At 37.0% G+C, this 24838-nt stretch overlaps 1 protein-coding gene across 1 annotated transcript in view; it reads right to left on the bottom strand.

The window, feature by feature from the left end:
• The window catches only part of CAMKMT (calmodulin-lysine N-methyltransferase), a 205299-nt gene extending 180461 nt beyond the window's left edge, over nt 1–24838 (bottom strand). Inside the window, exons 1-3 of the mRNA XM_021392754.1 lie at nt 24606–24838; nt 20511–20674; nt 11971–12035 (exon numbers count right to left, since the gene is read on the bottom strand). Of these exons, the coding sequence (XP_021248429.1) occupies nt 11971–12035; nt 20511–20674; nt 24606–24704 (328 nt within the window). The 5' untranslated portion in view covers nt 24705–24838. The remainder of the gene's footprint in view (nt 1–11970; nt 12036–20510; nt 20675–24605) is intronic.

Raw genomic sequence — 24838 nt, 5'->3', positions numbered from 1 at the left:
ACCATAAGGCCAATTACACTGACTTAGTTAATTACAGGATAATCTCTTCTAAGCAGCGTGGGCATATTTCTCATATTCTGCTTATGAGATAAGAAACATTTCGCAATGAGAAATCAAATCTTTATATGTAAATGTTTGGATTTGTAAAATGATCTTCAAGGATATAATCGGGCTTATTATTTCCAGGAATCTGCCTATTTCATTTTGACAGTAGAGATTCAACTATCTTAACACTCATATAGAGCTTTTTAAAGATCAGATATGAACAATTCTGTTTATTCTAAAAAATAGAAAGAAACAATATCTGACAACTTTTATTAATTTTCTCTCATCAGCACCTCATCCTGATTCTAGTTCAGCTTTGCATACTTACCTTACATCTTCCCATTCTGTTAGGATGTCACTTACCCTAACAAGCAGAAAAATGGGTGTCTGGGTAATTTAATACCAAATACTTACTATAAAATTATTGGAAGAGAACCAAGAGTCCTCAAAAGAAAATGCTGTAGAAATTATGAGGAAATTAAAAATTAATGAGAATCATGGTAGGTGAAAAGCATTCTGCATTCTTTTAGAATACATGATATTTGTTAGCGCCATTACTTTTTGATAAAGGAAAACGTGAGCTGTAACTTCTGGAGATTAACACAGGAGACACACAACTGGGCGCTGTATTATGCAGATTTGTACTGTAAGGCACTTCTATCAGTTAGAACACATTGCAATGAAGGAAGCTTCTGCTTAACAGTTGATAATGAATGTGTATTTAATAATACTATATAAATATATATTTAATGCTAATTATGATGATGTGTTTCAAATTTTGGAACCAGAAAATTCAAAGGGAATGGAAAATATTTCTCTTTCACAGATGCTTTGAAAATAAGAAGTTTTCAACAGGGAGTTTATCTATGTGAACAAGTAGCAGGAATTTGAGTCCTTCTCTCCCTCGAAACACATGATTCTCATTTCTTACTTGCTTTTTCCTTAAAATTATGATAAATTCAATGACAGTGTATTTTGTTGTCTATTTTGAAACCACTGTAAAGAACTTATTTTTTAATTGCCAAATTGTATGACCATTTAATTTGTGTATCATTAAATATTTTGTTGGTTATACTGCCTTTTTGCGTAGCTACGTAACTTCAAAAGGCAGCTTAAAATCATCGGAAATTATTGTCTTTTCCTTCTGCTACATGTAAATGTAACTGCTTTTCTGTTGAGTCTTACACAGCCACTCTCATTTTAACGTCCAGCTTTTACACTGTGTAAAATGCCTGCCTCTTCATGAGAGAAATCTCAAGATTCTTTAAAAGAGTGCCTACCTACAGTAAAGAGCAGTTATATTGCCATGTGCATTAGGTCCTAAATATTCATAAGCCCTTTACAACTACATGCCAGAGTTTATAGAAAATAATATAAATTCTGTTTAATCAAATCTAAATACAAATCAAGAATGTGACAAACATCTTATCACAAGTAAATAAGTAAAATGAAGTCCGTCTGGTAGTCTGAGACCAACAGGTTTCAACATTTTTCAAAGACTAAAAATAGATGCATTAAAACCAGTCCTTTTCATCGGTTTCACCTTCCTCTCCTACCTTTCCCCAGTAAGGGTTATTTAATATAAACAATTTATTTTTGGTTTCAACTCTTTACTCGCAGGTAACTTTGTGAGAGCAATGTCTACTTATCTCTATTGGAAGAGAGAGTAGCATTAGGGTTCGTTAATATCAATAGTTTACCACTGCTTAGTAAATAACTGCATTAATCCAATCAAAACAAACAAACCAACCAACCACAACCACACACACGAATACTTTGTGAGACAAATGATGAGTAAAACATCTTCCTCTGTTTTCCTCCGTTAGCCTAACAAATCATACTAGAATTCACTCAGACTTATCCGCCAGCAACTAGGCCCCTCCTGCAGGTGTGCGGCTGAACACCTCTTCCTCATAGGGAATTAATTAACTTTCAACAGAGAACATAATGTGTAGATTTTAAAAGCAGATTCTGGTTGGAGACAAAATTACTTAAGTCCAGCAGTAAATTTTAAAAAATAATCAAAATCCTGTTTAAGGATGCTGGTTAAATCCATTTTTAGCAGTCTTTTACCACAAATTAAGTGATACTTTCTACTCTGAGAATAATGAAGTAATAGATAAATAAAACTATAATACCTCAAATTGGCACATTTTCAAAATCAGAACAAAAACACAGCAGTGAAGAGTGATACAAGCTGCTTGGCCTTATAAATCTTTTATTGCTAAGTTATTCCAGTATGTTTTAGTCTAACAGAATTTTATTAGGGTCTTGATCTATATATAAAACAGCTTAAGAGCGTATGTAACATTTTAGGCATGTGAATCGGTAAACTTCAAACTAGGTACTTACAGCTAGGCGTGCATAATGTTACTGGTTTTCACATTCTAAAGGCATACCTACAGGCAGAGTGCAGACTTTCTTTGACATACTCTCATTGGAGTGAGATCATGAGTTGATTATCCAGGTAGAACTCCAGTAAGTACAAACACAAAATATGTGCTAATTCAGGTGTGCTAGCATCACCTACTTTAATGAAATCACCTGTTAAGTGTTAAAGACATTGGATTTCTGTTTAAAATCAAACTCCACACAAAATTTGTATCTTCTACTTAAGTGGTTAAAAGTAAAAGAAAAAAGATTGATTCCTTCCAGATTTAATGGACACAGCTTAAGCAACTGAATAAATTTGAAGACTTAAGGCTGTGAATCATCAGGTTACACTCCAAAGAGAGGGATAGTTAATGACCATTCTTGGAGTGCCACCTGAGACATTTAAGATGAGCAGGTACTCCTGAAAATACAGTACTGCACAATTTAATTAAGATCATACAATAACCCTCCACATGGTAGAGGTTAGAAGTCAGGTCTTCTGGTGACACTCAGTAAAGCACCACCACCACAAGTTTTCTTGGTTCTGTACCTCATTTTTATCCCTAACAAATCTAAAGGCATATGGACACGAGCAAACAGGCTTATTACCTGTTAAATGGATCTAATAGTTATTTTTTTCCCCACAGAATTGAAATAGCACAGATTAGTTAATAACAAAAAAGTGCCTCCAGAGGCATAGTGCTCCCCCAGTTCTGAGCCGGTGTAAAAAGATACAAGCTCAAACTAGTTTCTATATAATCATTAATTTGACCAGCAGAATTCAATTCCTGAGGCTCAAGAAGCAAAAACACATTTCAGTATTCCCCCCCTCCAAAGCCCCATCTTGCATTATTTCACATTCCATTACATTTATGGAATGCTGGGAGATGGGTAGTAGAAGGTTTTACAAACCCATTCTAAATTTTGCTAGACAAAAAGAGGACAACAAAAACAAAACTAGCAGGCTGGACGTATACGATCTAGACAATGGAAAAAATATTCTTTGTAAATTAGCAATATATCAACTTAGGAAGTCTAATGTGTTTAACAGGCTTCAGAGGACAAAAATAATTAACTGGAAGAATTCTAGAAACAGAGGAAAAGTTCAAGGGAACAAATACAATTTACTGCACAATAATACAGAATCACTCAGGTTTGAAAAGATCTTCAAGATCATCAAGTCCAACCGCAACCTAACCATACTACCCTAACAACCCACCACTAAATCATGTCCCTGAGCACCACATCCAAACGGTTTTTAAACACATTCAGGGATGGTGACTCAGCCATCTCCCTGAGGAGCCTGTTCCAGTGCTTAACAACCCTTTCTGTAAAGAAATTTTTCCTGATATCCAACCTAAACCTCCCCTGGCACAACTTGAGGCCATTTCCCCTTGTTCTGTCACCAGTGAGAAGAGACCAGCCCCGCTCTCACTGCAATCACCTTTCAGGTATTTGAAGAGAGCAATGAGGTCTCCCCTCAGTGTCCTCCTCCCCAGACTAAACAGCCCCAGTTCCTTTAGTCTCTCTTCACACAATGTACACAGTTCTCCTATTTACCAAACCACTGCTCTTTTAATCCACACAGTTTACCAAAAAATTAATTCCTCAGATTCCTGGGGAAATGCCTTGTCCATGTCCTCCACATTATTGAGAATACTTTGGAAAAAAAAAAAAAAACTATCAATAGCTGTAGCATTTCATCTAACTGAATTAAGAATAAGTAAGAGTATTTACTTCACTGAGCTAAGTACGTGAGTAATAGTTAAACACTGGATCTTCAACTGGCCATTGCTACATAGATTAGTTCTCAACTCTACTTTTCAGTCAGAACAGTCAGACAAAAAGTTTCAAATCGATATGTTTTTCACCATAGATTTCAAATTCTGATTTTCAGAAACATTTTACTTAAAATAGTTTTGTTTGAATGCAATTCCATTAATTCATGCTGAATTAAGCTGAAATGTTTTGAAAATTTTGCAGTGAAATAAGACACTTGATTCCATGTATCGGAACACGATTTTTTTTTTTTTTTTAAGTGAAGTACAGTGCAACTTTTAAAAAGTTATTTTAAAAGTACTTGAAACCAAACCAAAATAAGGTACAAGATCTTTATATCACCTCAACTACATTTGTATGGAGAACATGGACTGTCCTTGCTACCTCCACACTATAGCCACAGATAAGCCTACATCACAATACAGAGAAATATCCAATCAGATTTATAAGGAAGGTACATCAGTAACTTTGTGTGGTAATGAACATAAGTTATCTACCCAAGGACGTACCCCAAGCACAGCATTTCTGAACAGCAACACTAAAAGCATGCCTAGAACACAACAAGTAAAAGGAATGGTAAAGACAACAAGAAGATTCTGAGGAACACCTCAGTTCCACTCAAAGTGCAACAACCTGCTGCAGATCAAGTTACGTGAACCTAATTTGCAACTATTTAAATAATGCTAGAATGTGAAATATTTAGAGAAAACTCTACAATACATTAAAAGAGTAGGCTTAATTAACAACACTGTACATCTAAAAAGATGCTTACCATTGTTATCCTACCTTATCTCAATTAAAAATGTGATTAAGAGGTCATTAACATAAAAAAAAATGAAATTAAAACAGTTCAGACATTTCCCTCTACTAATCTAATTAAAGATGTTACAACCTATCTTCAAATTCTTTTAGTTCATTTAAACTGAAAGATCCAACTTGTCATGATAATTCATTTAGCATACATGGAATAGTTTCAAAATGCTTCAGATTACAGAAAGGCAATGCTAGTGAGTAAAGGCAGACTATGTCAACAGTTTGTATATGGACTAAGACAACAGATCTGATGCAGAACCCCATCTAGTACAAAAGCAGGGCACCAAGGCAGAAAGCATTGCTTAGCAATACAAAAAAGCAACTGAAGTTATCCTAATACATCCATACATTTTTACCAAAAGGTCATCATTGGAATAGCCTGAACAGGTGAACCTGTTATTATGACAGCTTCAAACTGACCACAGAAGAAACAGGCTGCTCAGAAGAACTCAGCAGGGCTTATTCACCTCCTGCTTTGCTAAGCTGATGCCATCTTTATAAGCACAGGCACAGTGTGAGGTTATTTTGGAATATGCAGCAGAAGAAAATATTTTAAAGAAAATAGATCCCCAACGGCAGTTCTGATTATTCTTCTCACAAACTTGAAGATTTTAATGAGTTGGGAAAAGAAAAGAATTGTAGGACTGTACTTAAAAACACACAAATCACTGACATTCCAAAAGAGAACAGTCTGATAAAAATAATTCTAGTAGCAAGAGAAATTTAAAAGGTACCTGTTCCTCCCCATACACTTATTTTCTGCTGTATTCCATAAGCTTTATGCCAATGTGACTGCCTGGGATGATGCTGTAACCTGAATCAGTGAAGCGAATTGGATGGGGAATGGGGGAGGAAATAGCTCTTTTTTCTTAACCCTGATCATGATATGTTTTATTTAAAGCAAAGCTGCATAGTGAATAGCAAATTGCAAGCAACAAAAATACAATAGTTCATTCAAAACGACATGTATCGTTGCTATCCAAACCCTCTTCCACTCAATTTATTTTTAGTTGAAGAATTTTTTTAAGAGGATGTAAGATTCTGACATGGTAAACAATATAAAACTGCCACAAAGAAGGACTGAGAATACTCAGACAAAGAGTAGCAAGTTCTTGAGGTGAGAGAGGTAAGAAGCCTAAGTCAATATGTTCTTCACTGCAAAATACAAGAAGTCTCTTCTAAACAAAGAAAGGAAACTTACACAGCAGCACTTGAAAAAATGTATTCTCCTCCCTTGCTGAGCCTAAGAAATGCTACACGAAACACAGGAGAAGCTCTACTGTGATAAAGGATGCCATCCTATGCTTTTCCCTAGGTAGCTTGATGGTATCTGTCCTCCCCAAGCATGGTAACTCAGTAGCTTCTCCATAGAGGAGCGCAGGTAACTTAGAGTCACTTCATGAGAGCTATAAAGACACAGGTAGGTCTCCAAAAACATCCTTGTATACAACTACTGGGAAGACAACACAGCCTCTGCTTCTAGTTATTTGTGAGGAAAGAACACAGAAGGAAAAGATCACTGTTTAAAAGCAGATTTTCTAGTGAAATCAAACTCACAGAGATAGCACTTTCAAATAAGCAGTTTTAAAATGAATAAAAAAGTGAGAACTAGAAAATTCATTTTCTTCAATATTTTTCCTCAAGTTCCCCCCGCCCCCCCCCCCCCCAAAAAGAGCGAACTGAAAATTTAGGAAAAATCCTTTTTTTTCTTCCTTGTCATTTTCTTGCTTCCTAGTTAATTCCTTCAGAAATACAATATGAGCAGACAAAAGTATCCTTCAATTTAGCTAGCTCACTTATGGAAAAAAAAAGCTCACATTTAAAAAGCCAAATTCTTTCAACATAAGACATACTTTTCAGAAACAAAAATCTAAATGTAGAACTAGTACAAATGAAAACAATTCAGAAGATGGGGAGCAGGTGTTCTGAAATAAGAGCTGTACCCAGACACTTCCTACATCAAGTTGCAAAATCTTCCAGAAAAACAAAATTAACCTCAAAAAAAAAGAAAAAGAATATATAAATCTATTTTTTTTTCTGGATTTCACTTGTTTCTCCCCACATAAACAGAAGCAACAGAATTTATAACCATTAAGCTTCCATCCACCCAAAATTAAAAGCTAAAGTCAACAGGATCTATTTGATCACAGAAGCAGCAACTTTGCAAGAAGCGTCTGGAAAGCTCTGTAACTGTAGCACCCTCTGCTGCCTTTTCAGTTCCAAAACATGTAATTGTACATCCTACTTAGTAGAAAATAAAGTGTGTATGTATTGAACACCTGGTTTCTTGCAAATGGTTACACTGTCAACCAGTGCCATGGGTAGTTCACAAGAAAGTGTTTTACTACTCCATATAGCATACTTGCAATTTATACTACATGAGCACTCTGGAATATCTTGTTTCTATTTCTGTGTTAATATTCTGTAGAACAGAATTTTAAGAAAGCAAAGAAATAAAATGCACTTTGGGATTTTCATCTGGTAGATACTCTCAAAACACATTTTATTTCACTGCTCAAAATTCTGCCTTGCAGACGTTACACCTTGCTTAGACTTGTGGCAATTAGTAAAGAGAATATATTTTGGCCCTTGATCATTTACCTGAAATTAATACATAATTTGAAGGGATAGGATTAAACAACATGCATAATTTGAAGGGAAATGATTATTCAAACTTCTCAGTCACAACAGCTTTCTCCTGTTAGTAAAACAGCTGGGGGAAGGAGATCATTCACGTAAATTCATTCTTGCTGAATTTCCCCTGCTTTTTGGGCAGTCTTTTGCAGAAGTGATTTTCCCCTGAAAGGACAAGCATGGCACGTGGCTCCCAGAGCCCGCTGATGCTATCCCACAGTGCCACCACTTAGCCTTCTGCCTGGGATCCATCAGTTCTTTTAAAGGAATGCCTTATGGCTAGAGATGGTCACAGGATGTACCATCTTTCAACAGATGGCAATGCTGTTGTCTAAGAAGAACACACCGATCCTTTCCTCCATCCCAGCCCTTTTTTCCCCTGCTTCCTGTTTACACACAGAATTAAAGCGGAATGAAGTGCATTTAGCATTGCATCCTATCTGTATGGAGAAGCTGATTACAGTTTTCACATGCAAACTGTTCTCTCACAACAGACAAACATTTTTTTTTTCTAGGAAAGTAATTTGCACTGGCACTTTTCAGTCAGGACAACGATCCTACAATGAAAATGCATCTTTAGTAATGCTTCTTAAGAAGAGAGAGAATGCAAATACCACATCCGAACAAGACAGTGCAGAGGCGGTTTCTGGCGTTAACACTTGGGAGACCTGCAGTATGCCATTTACAGCTACTGCAGTTGGCTCCAGTTTTTCCCCTCAAGTCTTACCGGTGTATGCAGCACTTTTGGAAGCAGTCACAAGTATTCCTCAAGAGCTGCTTTCTGAAATTTTATATAATGCTGCCAGCTAGTGGCACAACCTGCACTGAGTTTGTGCACTGGGAGTGTAGAGAAAGTGGTATTAACTAGAATCTGCTCTACCACTCTTCTTTTGACTGTGTGTGGTGATGTGGCCATAGGCAGAAAGATCAAAGTGAAACAAAAAGACCAAAGAAACTCTCTCTGAAAGAACTTTTTTTTTTTTCAGAAAAATACAAGATAGTTTTAAAAATTACTAGAATTACTAGAATTACTAAATGGTATTTCAAAGTAATAATTCTGGATTCAAATGATGTAATATGCATAATGCTTTTCTTTTAAACAAAACCTTATCTGTTTAATAGACAATTAATTCATAATCTAGAATTTGTAGCAAAACATTAACATTCCTGATTCAACATGGTAGTCAAAAGAAACATGCAGAACACTAAAATATTTATTTTCTTATTTATTATTTCAGCCCAAGTCATGAAAGTGATGTTTAGTGCCCAGTAAATAAGTTATGACTATGCAAAGCATCCTAAAAGAACATGAAAATCTGTAATTACTTCATGGATCCTTTCATGGAGCACAATACTGTTGATGGGACTGTTCAATATTGACTAGCTCCACTAATACTGAGTATTAGACGAAATAATCTAATACTGTTAAATGCTAAAATATATTTGAGAAATCTTCTTTAGGGCAGACTATCACCTGATAATATTGTTATTGTTGTAAATAACATCATAACACTTGTTTAAAAAAAAAGTCCTAGCTTTAGAAATATCAGAACTATAGTTACTCTGAGGTGTAGAAGGAGGTGGGATTATTATCTTCCATTTCCACAGTGGGTTATCACTGACAGAGCCAAGAAATACATAAACAGGCCAAAGAGAAAGCCATTTCAGATCAAAGGATGATGGGAGTACACATATTCAATCAGGTATTATCTAATTAAAGCAGCTCAGTAGCACATGGTTGGGGAAACCTTACTACGGTGGTGCAATACATAGCAGTTCTGGCTTGAATACTAGGCACCTTTATTCCATAAAGATAGTAGCAAGGAAATATTATTATTATCAGTATACTTTACTGCAGCCTCCTATTACCTGAGAAGAGCTTATAGACAGAGGAGGGAGACTGACCTTTTACACTCTCTGACAGCAATAGGACAAGGGAGAATGGCTTTAAGCTTAAAGAGTGGAGATTCAGGTTAGATGTTAGACAAATTCTTTAGAGAGTGATGAGGCTCTAAGCCTGCCCAGAGAAGCTGTGGATGCCCCATCCATAAAAGCATTCAAGGCCAGGTTGGATGGTGCCCTGGGCAGTCCGATTTAGTGGGCAGCAACCCTGTCCATGGCGGGGAGTTGAAACTGGGTAAGTTTTAAGGCCCCTTCCTATCAAAGTCATTCTGCAATTCTATGATTACACTCCAAGCCAGTACTGTAACGCTGTCAGAAGATAACTATTTTACAGTTACCTTGATAGAGATTAATCTAGAATGTTTAGTAAAATGGGCAGAAATATGCACATCAATAGAGAGAGATACAGACATTTAAAAACAAGGGAGCAGTGAATCTGAAAATTACTTCACAAACACTGTATAATGGCACAGCATGAACCTTCAAAGCAATACTGAAGCCAAAGGGACAAATGTGAATCTTCATATATGCAGAGAAACAGTAAGAACTTACAAAAGTCATTTTACTTGTAAGTTAGTGCTGGCGTTGTGCCTATTAGAGTAGTAAGTCTTGTTCTGCTATCTGTAATCAATAAGAAAGTGGCTGAAATTCTGGAAAAGGTTAATAGAAGAGCCAACAGCACAACTAACAATAGAAAAGCATATAAAACTTTAGAAGAGTAATTCATTTGTGTTAGCAAGGAAATTTGTATAGATCAATGAAAATCTAAGTACTTACACAAAGAACAAAGATAAAGCATACAACAATAGTTAAAATAAAGTATGATGCCTTGTTCCTCTTTTTTCCCCTTACTGAGCAAGATTTACGGATAATAAAAGTAAATTGTTATAAAAGTCCCTCTAGCTCTCTATTTGAAGCATTTACAACATCAAATCTCTTTAATTGCCTCCTGTTATTTCACCAAAGCTTTTTCTGCCAGATCCTAAATGTCTTAAATCTAAATATTTTCATTATGTAGTTCGTGATGCCTACATCTCTACCTGATGTCAGCCATAATTACAAATGTGAATTTTCTTTCTCAGACTTAATCATGTGGATATCTATATAGTCCTTAGATACAATATTCATTCTGAAATAATAAAAAATTTCCCTTTGGCAAAGTGAAACCCTAATGCGTTTTGCGGCAGGACCACACAAGTATTCTCAACATTAAGAACCAAATGAAAACTAGCAAATTTAAAAGGGAGAGCAGATGGCTTGTGATTATTTTTTTCCTTTTGAAAACAAAGGTTTATTTTACTAAATTGATCTTCTTGCTAATGAAAAGCTCATGTTTATTGAAACAGCTCTGGAATACAAAGACTGGAGTTTCAAGATGAAATAATCATATATTAGAGCAGGTTAATCTTATCTTTTCTTCGTTGTCAAAGCTATATGTGCATATTTACTGAATATTTCACAAACTCAGAGACTCTCTAGCTCTATTCTGTAAATTTCCTTACTTGAAAGCAACCAGCCCCTCCTGAGAAATAAGGCAAAAAGCACACAAAAAGAATTATATATATATATATCTGTAAATTACGTACATGTTTTTATGTAGTAATTACCATTATAATTATTTTTATTTGGCTTCTTATGATCTACTAAAATTTTTATAAATGAAGTCCATTAACAGCATGTAACATTTTTATTAATAAGTATAGAGAAGCAGAGCCAGACTGGTTCACATACTGAAGGCCCACTTAATGCTCATCTTGTTTAAGATTAATGTGGCCAGTAACTCATGCTCAGACAAGAGTTCAAGACCAGGACAAAAATATCATCCTACTGCCCCATTAATTGTCCTATCATCTAGCAATTCCTGAATCATAACTGGTACTTTCATATTCAATAGCTACAGTGAATTTTTCTTCCATAATTTTTCTCCTCTGTCTTTAGAACCCATGGGATGTTCTACAAGTCAAATATTCTGTGAGGAGGAATTTCACAATCTGACTGAGTGCTTTCTTTCCTTTTTCTCTGGTGTAAGATTGCCTTCTCCAGGAAGGAAGTATCATTGTATGTTTCCCATGTTTTTACTCTGTTGCTCAGATATTGAGAGATAGTCACCGGCCAAGACAAATCAATGGACTGAACTCACCTTTTGTCCAACCCAGTTCAATTTCTCTGACGTTCCTGCCACAATCACAGAACCAAAACCAACCTGCACTGGGATGATTCAAGGATGTATACACACAAACAACTGTGCTACGTAAATCACTGCAACCTAAAGTGCTGTGGTAGGTAGATCAGCGTATCTGATCTCAGTAACGGGTTTCTTGGGTAAATGAAATGGTTACTGACATCTCAAACAGAAGTATTTTATATTGATGCAATTGTAATTCTGTCAACATAGTAATGTATCTAAATAAACAATGGACTTACAGACATTCCCTGTGTTGTCAAAGCTTGTAAGAACATCTTTAACATTCAAGAGTCCGTTGTGCAATCTAGAAGAAAACAGAAATAGCAAATTCACCAACATACAAAAAACAAAGAAAAACACTATTCAGAAAAGACGTTCAAAGCATGTGGTGTCCATTTCTCATCCACTCCTTTTCAGATACTACTGTACCAACTAGAGGCAAAATTGGGAGACAATCAGTAGTCTGCAAATATCTACCACTGAAACTCATGAATCAGGAAAACGTTCCTCAGAAACTAATACTTCAATTTTTTTTTTTCCTCCAAAAAATTAGGTTTTGGCTTAGTTGTGGAAACCACATATAGGGAAGGAAGAATTCTGGTAGAGCAATTTCTTCAAAAAGGAAAAAGAAAAGAGTATTATTAAACGACAGCAGTAAACACATTCCTATTTTGTCACAAAAAAAAAAATCAAGAGCATTTTAATTAATGTGAACAAACTGATTCTGTTCAGTGAATTGCATTCTCTTTATTTTATATTTGTATAATTCAAGTGAAATAAATATTCCAAACCAAGGATAATTAATTTCACATATAAACTTCAAATTTTAGAACACAGTGAGCAAATCAGACAGCCTGCAGAAGGAAATCACAAAGTTGAGCAAGAATTTGCTTAAGAATCTTCCTGTAAACATTACAGATGTCAAGCTAACTAGACTCACAAAACAAGAACTATATGTGTATATACGTATACACATATATTTAACTACTCCAAGCTAATTTAGGCCCATAAGAAAGAAACAAACAAACAAAAAAAATAAATCAGGAAATCTTGCACTTTACCGCAATTAGATCACACAGTTCTTCCACAAATGCATAAAAAGCTCTGAAAATAATTCAGCAAGGTAGCAAAATGCAAAAATGCAGCCTTTTCATAATGTTTCTAACACACCTTTCAGGGCTGTTTGTGATCACATTAATTTTGAACAGTGAAAAAAACAGAAGAAATATAAAACCTTCAGTATTTTCAAAATTAGTGCTTGTTCTCCCAGTTCCCCCCCACCCCCAAGGAAGATTGTTGCTTAAAAAAAAAAAAAACGGGGGAAATCTATCTTTTCACAGATATTTCACAGAAACTGTATATTTTCAGTTCAAAAAAATACTTGTAGCATAACATTTGTAGTTAAACGTTAATTTTTGAGAAGTACCAAACAACACCAGAACAAATTCTTAAAGAAAAAAAGGGGGAAAACAGGAACTGAAGTGAGCTCACAAACAGGGACAAGAAAACATATGAAAGGTATTAAAAGCAACCTTCAACTGAACATCAGGGCTTTTCTTCTAGCTATACAAAAACAAACCAGAAACGCATTTCCTGGCTGCACTTGAGGGTGGAAGCCTACAAGGATTTCAATTGATCACCTGCACAAAGAAATTACATTCTCTTCTTTTTTCTTTGACAACTTTGGTTTCAGTCAGATTGGCCAACTGATCCAACAGAGTTAATCCAAAGGAAGTAACAGGAAAATGACCAGGATTGCTAGTTCTGCTGGCTCCTTCGCATCCTAACTGCATAACCACGCATATTTGTGACAAACTTAGGGTCTCCCAGATGGCCGTGCACATCTTTCCTCTAAACACTTGTAAGACTGGGGGGAAAACAAAATGCCAAGAAAGTAAAATAAACAACAATACAACAAAATTTAGCCTTCATTCACATGTAGTTTAGTCCTGGAAACTACTATTTTCCTGATTTCTGTGTATTCATAGTCCATAAATAGAGGGGATTTATCATAAAAACCTTCAAGTTAGGCAAGCAGAGAAAAGGGTGAACAATTTAGCACTCTAGTACCTGTAGTTCAACTGAATACTATGAAGAGAGAAAAATGTAAGTGGAATGTCCTGAGCTAGAAAATAATACAATTTATATCTCCAGGTTCAAAAGGTAGACAAAAAGCAAAATGGAAACCTGATACAATAATAGAGCTGGCCTTAAGCTACCACCAAACAAAATTTCAGACTGTTTCCAAAATAATGATTTTTAACTGGAGACGAGATTACATCTGCTTTACAAGTAAGGTAAGACTCCATTACTCATGTCTGCCCCACTTCTATTGTTTCCAAGGTTGTTTTTTAAATATTGTCAGGGCAAAACACAAGAAACAAGTTTCCTCTACATTTCATCCACAATTAATTTTATTTTTTTTAAATATAAACAGTTTTTGTTAAGGATCAATTCTCCCTCTGATTACTGTTTTATAATCTATGATAAAATAAATACACACAAATTTCAAATATATTCTAGTATTTCATACTCAGTGGCCAAAAGATTGTGGCATCCAAGTACAAACACAACACACTCTAAATTTTGCTGTCTTAGTCAGCGGTGGCATTTTACACAGGCTGCCTCCAATACTGAAAGTCTCTTTCTCTCATTCCCTGTCTGGGCACCTTTTTCTTGCTTTCACAAATACCATTCACAGCAAGCACATACGTGACCTATAACTAAATGATGAGAAAGATACAGCTTTGCAACAAAGGACATCCTCCTCCTTCTCTGTCTCACTCTGCACTCATCCTAAAACTGGTTTAATGCCTTCACTGAACAAAAGCAAGGAGCGAGCTCAACCACCTAGAATGAGAGGAGTAGCCATTATCCAAAGAGTCACCTGGACAGCAAAGCCACTGTCACTTATTCTGAAAGTGACATCTCAGGTTTTACACATATTGCTATTATGGACTAATGTAAGGCTACGCCAAGTCAGTAACAAGTCCACCTCAAATGGGACTGGTAGTCTAAAAGTCACACGCATCTGTAAACATGGGTATTCTATAAGCCTGAAGTCTGCCATGGATATCACGCTACTCAGTCCCATTCCTCAAAAACACCATTTCTAACATGGGATCCACAGCTCTACACTGTTCTACCCCAATAGTTCTGTAGAGTGGTGCAGTGAAGCAGCAGCACTTATCAGCTGATCCTCCATTACCTAGCTCAGAAAAAAAAAAGATGTGATGCAATACACATCACACCCTGTTTCTATAAACGCCTTTTATATTTACAGCTTTCAACGGTATGTTGAACAAGCTGCCCATGAAGCATTTGTAAAAAAAAAAAAAAAATCACGTGCACTGTATTATGAAAGTCAAGAAAAGAAATCACAGGAGTTTGTAGTTAAATCCCAATCCCAAAACTCCCATAAATTCCCACAGGCATCCCAAAATACAGAAGAACATTAGCATTGAGTATTGGAATATGTTATGAATATTGCACAGAGCAAGCAAAAATAGTTCAAAGCTGATTGCTGAGATCAACATAGAAAATACTTCAAACAAGCACTGGTAACATGGACAAAGGATTTCAGCTCAGCATGGTTAATCTGACCTACAGCATTCTTATAATAAGTCTTCAAGGTACAGCATGCAAAAATTTCTACCGCTGAGGTAATAAGTTATAGAAGACAAACTGAAGAACAATAAACTAATATAATTCAAGTTTCTCCTGATACAAAGTAAAGAAAAATTCCTTACTTCCCCACCATGAGCAAATTAACTTTGGATGTATAAATAAAATTATATAGGGAGAGGGACAGAAGTATTAAAATATATTAATATATTTCTTCCTCTTCAGTTCAGGAAGAGTTGTAGGCAGTATGATGTAGATAATCATTCAGTAGCTCCCTTATTAAGGTATGCTTTCCATCAATCATTATGAAACTAAACTAAGTTCCATTTCTTGCTTTATATTACTCTTCAACAGAAGGAGGAAAGTAGTACCATACTTAAACACAATGACAAAAAACTAAGACAGGCTGTATTTCTATACAATGTTTGTGAGTGAGCAGGAGAAACACAGTGCCGTGCATTATTAACCTAGATACAAAATAAAGCTACAACGTTTGTGGAAAATGAAAGACAGGATAAGAATAAAATAGTTGCTGCTAAGGGGACTTGACAACAAAAACACTGAGATTCTCACTGACCGCAGTGACAATTGGTGGTGAGACTCTACAAACTATCTACAAACTTTGTTATCCAATTAGATGCTTTTTCTGGGACAGAATATAGAAAAACCAAGACAACGTACTCTTTCATACCAGTTTAAGATCTCAGCTTAATACAGTAAGAAATCAAAACAGCAGCTTTTTTTATCTACAAATTCTTTTTTTATATATACTACTCTTGGACAATACAATGCAACTGTTTTAGTTCAGTGAACAATGGAAGTATGCTGCCAAATCACTTTTTAGCTTTTTCCTCAGTTCCTTCCTCCTGCTCCCAAGTGTTTATGCTTCTAAATCCAAATATTGTCTCCTAACATGCAATAATTTGAATAAGCAAGATTGTTATATCCTCACAAACTGTCCACAATGGGTAGACAATATTCCTTCACACCTTCTTTCATTCCCTTTCTGTCTAGGACTAAAAAAACCCAACCAACCAAAAAAAACCACGCACCCTAACGATTAGAATTCAAAAAGTTATTAGCAGAAATATCCTACAGGAATATCCAGTGGAATTCAATACTAAGCCACACTTCACTCTCTTTACAAAGATTTAAACCTTCTCGTAAGCTGCTGGCATTCTTCTTTTCAGTTCAGCATTTTAAGTATTTGAAATACCAAATTACTGATTGATGGAAAATATTTTACCACAAAAATAACTTGCTTTTTCTCTAACTGCTTAAAATGAGCCTACAATTTTAAACAAAATCCATATCCTGAAAAAGTAATGACATTGATGACTCATTTTTAAGCTTTAATTAAAAAAAATTTCCTAAGAGACAGACAGCATTGCCACAGGGAGATACTACATCGTTATGATCTGTAATGACTTAAAGAGGTCCCTCCTAACCTCTACAGTCCTGTCATTCTGTGTAATCACGCGTACGTAGCCATCCAGCATATATTGTTAAGAAAGGATGTACTGTGTAGAGGCATCAAATACATTACCAATCCAAGTAGGTCTCGCCTAATCAACAGAGGTTAGGAATCACAGGACAGGAGATTTCATTTTGACACTACTTTTCACTACTAAAAAAAGTGCTCATCAGACACTCCTTTCATACTCCAAAATTATTGTGAAGCATCTTAGTACCGAGAACACCTAAGCTCTAAAGAAACCACCTTCTGCCAGATACTGCAAACCTGCATTTCATTCCGCACACTAGAGATTGTTGTTTAACTAGACAGGTCACATGGATTTTTAATAACAACATATAAATCAAATTTTTAAGTGAAATTTGCCTTACATGAGATACATCTGGCTTCCTGCTTTGAAAGATTTCTTATAAAGAAATGATTCTAAAATGAACTACTAACAGAAAAGCATTGCATACGCTCTTCTTACCCAAACGTGAACCCAGTCTGAATTTGGCTAGAAAAATGGCAGTTTATTAATACAAGCTGCTTTGAGAATTTCAGAAAAATCACACACATGACCAGTAGCTCCTATGGAAGCTTTTATTTGCCTAACAAAGCGGTCCCCAGGCCCCTGTAGAACAGTAATTCCAGCTAGGTCATAGCATATCTGAATACACAATTTGATCTGTTTTGATAGCCTTTGAACTGATATAGGTTGACCTTTAGACTTTTTGCCAAAAGCCACTATCAACCTTATGAACTTTCTAAAGTATTTAGTCTTGTCAAGATATTAGTTGACAACACTTTCAACATATAACATAAGCAATGAGCTTTCCCAAGAAGATGTTAATGTATAAGGAAAACATACGTAGTTGAACATTCAAAAGCACTTTTGTAATGATTAGAGAGGTCATAGCAACATCTTTTTCTGACAAAATGAGCTATGAAAAGGCTCTCCTACTAGAGCACACAGTTCTAATTTACCCGAATGATGTTCTTGTTGTTAATAACGTTACTAACTTGTTTCTTTATCTGGTTCTAACTGTTTCCATTAATGAAAACAATAATCAATATTTTGTCAACAGATGGAAAAAAAATTGAAGGAAAGACTTAAGTTTTCAGTTTTTAAGACACGCTCAGTTCTCAAAGAGCCAAGAAAGCTAACTCCAAGATTTATCTTTGAGACACACACGTTTCAGCTAGGAGAACTGTTAATCTGCTATGTGTGTTGAACTGTTAAATTTACCACCTTAAAATACCGGAACCGAAAAAGTAGGAAAGAAACTTTATTTGACACAGACTCACAATAAACTGGATTTTGGGGCAGCTACTTATACTTTGACAAAACACACAGTGAAGAATTTCTCCTTTCTTCCTTCACCAATCTTTGCTATTTTGAAGTAGTAAATATATGCTGTCCATTGTTACTGGTTCAGTAAAGAAGTGTAGGAGTACATAATTTTTGATCATTATTACTAAATGATCAGCCTGATTACCATTTTCAGCAATCGAGTATCCTCTAGAAAAAAAAAAAAACCAAACTGAGGGGAAGAAAATCCCCACCAGTAGACAGTTTTCCTGTCATCCTCAATACATATTTTTTGAAACCAAATGTGAGCTTGCTCCAGCACAGAAACTATACATTTCTATTGGCAAAGCTCAGACAAACATAAAAGACAAAAATAAAATGCCTGTACTCAGTAATATAGAATACAGTGATTGACAATAATTAAGCCATACATAAGCAAACATGACCGTAACCTAATAATTTGAGCTGTACCCCATTATCTATGAAGCTTCTTTTAGCCAAATAACAAATAAAAATAGAAAGATGACATGGGGTGATGCGATGGAAAATGCAGCAATGACAGCAGAGTACCAAAGTCCAAAGCTACAGCAAGTGAGGACTTGCTCAAATGCAACAGCTGTATGCACAGAAACAAAGAAAAGAATCTGCTTACCAACAGAAGACCTCAGGTATACAGGAATCTCCAGAGAGATACCCTCACCTCCACTGCCAACCCTTAAATGAGGTCCGGGAAGGGGTGGATCCTGGCTCCACCCCTTCCGGTCATTGCTTGCACCTGAGCTCCCCTGGGTCGGCCCTGCCTTCCCACCAGGTGCTCCATCACTGCTTCAGGCCCTGACTTAGCAATTCCACTACACATGGAAAGTGATGGAAACAGAAGTGCTCAAAAATCATGTGACAGCAAGATCAGCCTGACATCTGCTTTCCTTTTGCAGTGCAAGCACAGTTGAACTTTAACTTGCATCATGTCTTCCAAATGGTCAATCGGGTAGGTGATACCACGTGCTGCAGATCACAGCAGTGAACTAAGGAGACTGAATGAAGAAGACAGCACCCTAAAAAGAATTTGGGCTGAGCAAGTCCTATCTAACATTTCCTACTGCCAGTGTGCTTCTGAAGACATACAACCAGGGAGCAGAGACACTGCATAAAGAGATTAAGTAGACTGTGAGCCTCTGGCAGAACCCCTAGCATTACTCAACAGCTCACTGGAAAACTCCATAAGCAGAATTATACGTACTTCTATCACAGTTAGGCAGAATTTTCAAATTGAAAGGTTTTCTTCTGAAAACCTTTAGTTTCAGTAAGCTTAAGCATGGAAAAAAATGAACATTAAAACTTTGTAAAGCCTTAAACAATTTCATACGTGATTTTACACTTTGCTGCAGATTTAAGACAAGCTCTATGCAGCTGCTTTGTTTGTTTTGAATGTTTTTGTTTATAACTTTGCAAAAATGTCAGAGTTAATGGTGGTCACTTGTTTTTGTTAGATCTTAGTTTCTAAGACTGACTCTTACTGAAGGTCCTAGCGAAATAAGAAGTGTACTTCAAAATTCCCATGAGTCAGACTCTCCAGATTTTGCATTTTGCACAGAACGCAAAGTCTGACACACTCAGCAGGCTTAATCAGAGGCTGCAGAACAAGTATTGATTCAATGATGCTTAAGTTACTGTTGTAGTGACACCTGTTGAGGCAAAACCAAGTTATAGGCATGCATAAAACTGAACACGGAAAAGCAAGAGATTAGAAAAAAAAAACAGTAATGAATGGACAGAGCTATAAACTTTTCTGTTTTGCTACTGAGAACTCACTAACAATTCCTTCAGAATGTATTGTTTTGATTTATCTACTCTGATATAAATCCTGTTCTTTCATTAGAAATTAACACTTTCTGTAGGAAAAGGAATTCTTATATTCTCTTGTTTTAACAATTGGCTTCCAAATTATCACGGAGTTTTAGAAGAATTAAGAAGAAATTTCAATAAAATATAGATCACTAACAAAAAGCTTTCAGAACTTTACGAATAACATCGTGTCACTAAAATTTTGATTAAAATTACAAGTAAATTTGTTCAGTTTTTACCTCCTTTTTACATCATGAGAACATCAAAACAGAAAAGCCATTAGAAATACTAAACAAATGCCTGCCTTTGCATTCTGTTATAGGTACAATCACCAGTATACATTTCAAGCTCTGGCACTTTACTGAGATGTACTGAAAAATAACCAAACACCACCGCAGACAATCTGCTTACTGTAATGAACAGCTAAAGATAACATCTAACAGTTTATTTATAAACTATGTCCTGGCTATACAGAACACTACAAGAATGACAAATGAGTTTTATATTCTGTGCAAGATTTTAGGAAGTACTTAAATGATGATTACCTTAAGGACACACTATACTCAGGATAAAAGATGCTTTTATACTGAACCCAGATCCCAGTCTCTTCTGTATTCTGGCCATCTACTGAAAAGAGATTGAATGATGTGAATCTTCTCACAGACACTTGTTGGAGATGCACATCTTTCAAGTGCTTTTTCTTCAGAACCTTTGAAATGAAGAACAAATTAAACATTAAGAAAAAAACTTTCAAGAAAAGAACAAATACAGGCTTCTTTAACGACAAGGCAAGAATGGAATCAATCATAATAGCTATGTTGCTAGCTAATAGCTATGAATAACTTGTCCAAGTACGTCAAGCTTGAGAAAAATATTCATGATAGGAGTCAAGAGAAAGGGTTATGAATGTATTATGTCTCAAGAACAGTAAAGCAAACGTATTGTGTTCTCAAATAAAGTTGCTTTTTAAACTCCGTCTCCAGCAAACCCAGGCCAGAATTGGAGAGGCAGATTGAGTTCTCTCCTGCTCTTGAGTCACCACGACAACAGAAGTTTGACAGACCAAGCAGGGCTCTCACCATGCAATTTCTGTCCCACTCACTGCCCCTGTGAAAAGCACAGACATCTATGTCCCAATGAGAAAGCACAGACATCTTCCTTGGAATTTAAATGACAGTGTCAAAACATGATCCTCAGGTGCCCCAGTGCTATGTTTTTGCCAGGTAAACCACTCACTAGCTCAGAAGTCTGCTGCCTCGCTCTTCCAGAGCTGCCACCAAACTTGCCTGAGTTGAGCAATTTGCTGCCTGTCACAGGTGCCAGACTTTGAGATACTACACCTATATATTCCTTACCATTGGCCAACCATTGCATAAGCACCAAATACATTGCCAGCATCAAGTCCAGCACTAAGAAACCAAAGAATTCAAAGCAATAGCATAGGCAGAGATCTTGGCCACTTACATTTTTTGTAATAGCTACAAGGATTAAAATATTTGCTCAGGAAAGGGAAAATGTGAGCCCACTGTCCTGCATAGTGTGCTGCATTCAATCCTGTTTTCTGGGAGTGCATTACCAACTCCTCCATACGCAAAACCTTGTGCCCAGCCTGTTCAAGCTGTGCCACCATGACAAAGACAACTAGCACTTTTGTGCCACACATAAAGGCTAATTCTTCAAGTCACCAATGTGGAAGGAGAAGAGAGAAGTCCTGGGCGTAAGTTCTTTCTCTTAACATTGGACAAAAAAAATGTAAATAATCGCCACTACAGTTTTAAAATCAGTGCATAAGCACTCCACAATGATGAAAAAATGGAGCAGAAAATAAACTCATCACTATAGATGAATAGAGATGCATGAGATAGCTGTATTGAGTAGGAGCACACTGCAATTTTCATGTTTTTGCCAACTAGAGCTAAATCTGAAGTCAAACAAGAAGAAGCTCTCCAGAAATGGAAGCTTTGCATACTGAATGCGTACAAGAAAATAACGGGTCAGTGATTTTTGCTGCACCCAACCTTTGTCGACCGTGCTTTAACTGGAAATGCACTCAGATCCAGCAGCCTTACAATTTGGTGCCATGACCTATTATTTTGCAGAATACTTGGAAGTACTACATACAGGAGCAGAACAATTGTATTTGCTATGCTGTTAGTTTCTAATAACGGGTCTGATGCATCAGGCTTATTGCTTTTGGATCTTTTTTTCATCAGCAGGGCTCAGCATATGAAAGGCACAGGCATTCTTATCAAAATATTAAAAATGGCTGTGTGTTGCCCATGCCATTTCTTGTACTCATGTTATACATGAGAAAAATAAAAAACATGAAGAAAATCACAAAAAAATCAAAACAGAACTGAATTAAAAGACGACCAGAATATAATATAATAGTGGCACGTCTAGAAACGAAACACCTTGACAACTGAAGAAAACCACCAAGACCTAATTTTTAGAAAAGAATGTTGTTTGGGGGCTTTCTTAAAGAAAAAGCAAGCCATTGCTAACAGGAAAAAAAATCCAGCAGTGACATTTTTCTGTTTTTTTGTTGTTTTCTACAGAGATATCTTCTAGCTACTCAGTAAAATGTATTCTTTAGATTTGTAGAAAATCTAATGAGTATTTGAGCACTCAAAAGAATATTTTTCTCTCAGCCTCAAACTAGAATCATGAGGTCCAAGATTGGAGAATTATAACAGCAGGTCAAATCTTTTAAAAACCTAAATATAACTGAGAAAGCAGTGCACAAAGGAAGAATATGTTGCATTATTTATATTTAACTCTGCATTTTTATGTTAGGATCAAAGTATTTTTTCTTAGTCAGCTCTTAAAAGCATCACAGTTTTCATTACAATCTACAAAAATAGACTGCTGTTATATCATAATCCACCAGCAGCAACAACAACAAAAAAAAACAGAATGTGACAACCCTGTCTTAACTCATAATAATATTTCAAAAATTTGAAAAATGGGCCTCTCTAATTTCATTATGCCCTTCCAGTGAACTTGAATCTCCAAATTTCCTGCACACTGCCATTCTTAATGGACATCTCCCAGGGACCTATAAAACCAGTACCTGATATCAAAGCAAGTGCAAGGCTTTTCAGCAGAATGGACACATCTCTAGGTTTTTCCAGTGTACATGGGCTCCAGCTCAGCACCGGTCCTGAAGACACTGGCTGCATCTGTACCAACATCCCCACTGCTGCAGGACAACTCAGTCACTCCAGAGAAACTTAACTCAAAGGCAGGAATGAGCTCAAATACCATCTGCAAGCTTCAGACTCAAAAGAAATCAAACCCAATAACCCTGCAAATTTGTTCAGGTACTCCACTGCTGCTCATTGCATTGTAAGAACCTCTGGTCTGCTTGCTTGTTTTGAACATATGTAGTTCAATGGACATACTGTACTTCCAAAAGGAAAAAAAAAAAGCAACAGCTGTCTGCTAACTGGCTCCTGGACAATGCTCTCAGACATACAGTCCGTTTTTTTTTGCGTGGTCCTGCGTGGAGACAGGAACAGAACTTGGTGCTTGTCAGTCCCTTCCAGCTGGGGGTATTCTATGATCCTATGTGGTGTCCAGCGGAGGGCCACAAAAATGATCCCAGGGATGGAAAACCTCCCATGAGGTCAGCCTGAGAGAACTAGGGCTGATCTGCCTCGAGAAGAGAAGGCTCTGGGGAGATTCAAGAGCAGCCTTTCACTATCTAAACGGGGGCTGTAGGAAAGAAGGAGATAGACTCTTTGGCAGGGTCTGCTGTGATAGGACACAGGGAAACAGCTTCAAACTAAAAGAGACAGGATAAGGAAGAAGTTATTTACAATAAGGGGGGTGAGGCACTGGAACACATTGCCCAGAGAGGTGGTGGATGCCCATCCCTGGAGACACGCAACATCAGGCTGGGGGGGGCTCTGAGCAACCTGATGTAGCTGTAGGCGTCCCTGTTCATTGCAGGGGAGTTGGATTAGATGGTCTTTAAGGGTCCCTTCCAACTCACATGATTCAATGGTTCTGTGTCATAATCAAAACATGAAAAACAAACAAACAAATACCATCCATCATTCTTAATCAAAACACAAGACATTAAAAAAGAAAAAGCCAGAAAGCATCACCAGTCTACCTCCTGTTTCAGACTCTGGGTTACCACAGATCTCAATTACATGGCCCTTGGTATTTAGCCACTATATTACAGCCCCATTTAGGACTCCCTTGAAACACAATCACTTGAAATTCACTGGGTTTCTTGCACCTGATTGTGTATGGCCTAGCTCTGCAAAAAGCCAAATCCAGAGCTGGCGTAGTACAAACTCCACTCAGACGTATGGCACTGATGTGGTTATTTTGTATATACACAATAGTTCTCTCCTAATCAGCTACAGCATAAGCTGTAACCATTCCATCCCTAAATATTACCAGTAAGATTATGCGCTGCTTCTTCTTAAAAATTGCTTATTTACCAAGCAGTTCCATTCAGTTGCAAACAATTTACAAACTCGAAACTAGCAAAAACACGGAAAAAGCCCAGGACCACAGAGCTCAGCGCAGCAAGCCTCCGCTCCCCTCCCTCGAGAAGAGAAGCAGCTCCCCCAGAGCCCCGCTCCGCCCGCCGCGACCCCTTCCCGCCCGCGGGCTCCCCCTACCTGTCCCAGCAGCCGCCAGCGGGCTCTCGCTGCTCCCGCACGGCTCCTTTCGCACCCTCCCGCGGCGGGGCGGCTCGGGGAGCCGGCAGCCTCGGCCATGCGGGAGTGCCTGGGGTTGAGGCACGGGAGAGCGCAGAGCGGGGAGCGGCGGCCCAGCGGTGCCGGACCGGCTGGGCTAGGGCTTGAGAGAGAGGAAGCGGGGCGCCATCTTTGTTAATGGCAGCAGCGTGTTG

This window comes from Numida meleagris, chromosome 3 (genome assembly GCF_002078875.1).
Source record: "Numida meleagris isolate 19003 breed g44 Domestic line chromosome 3, NumMel1.0, whole genome shotgun sequence".
Classification (NCBI taxonomy): Eukaryota; Metazoa; Chordata; class Aves; order Galliformes; family Numididae; genus Numida; species Numida meleagris.
The sequence above is the reverse complement of the archived record's forward strand: the minus strand, read 5'-3'. Positions and strand labels throughout refer to the sequence as shown.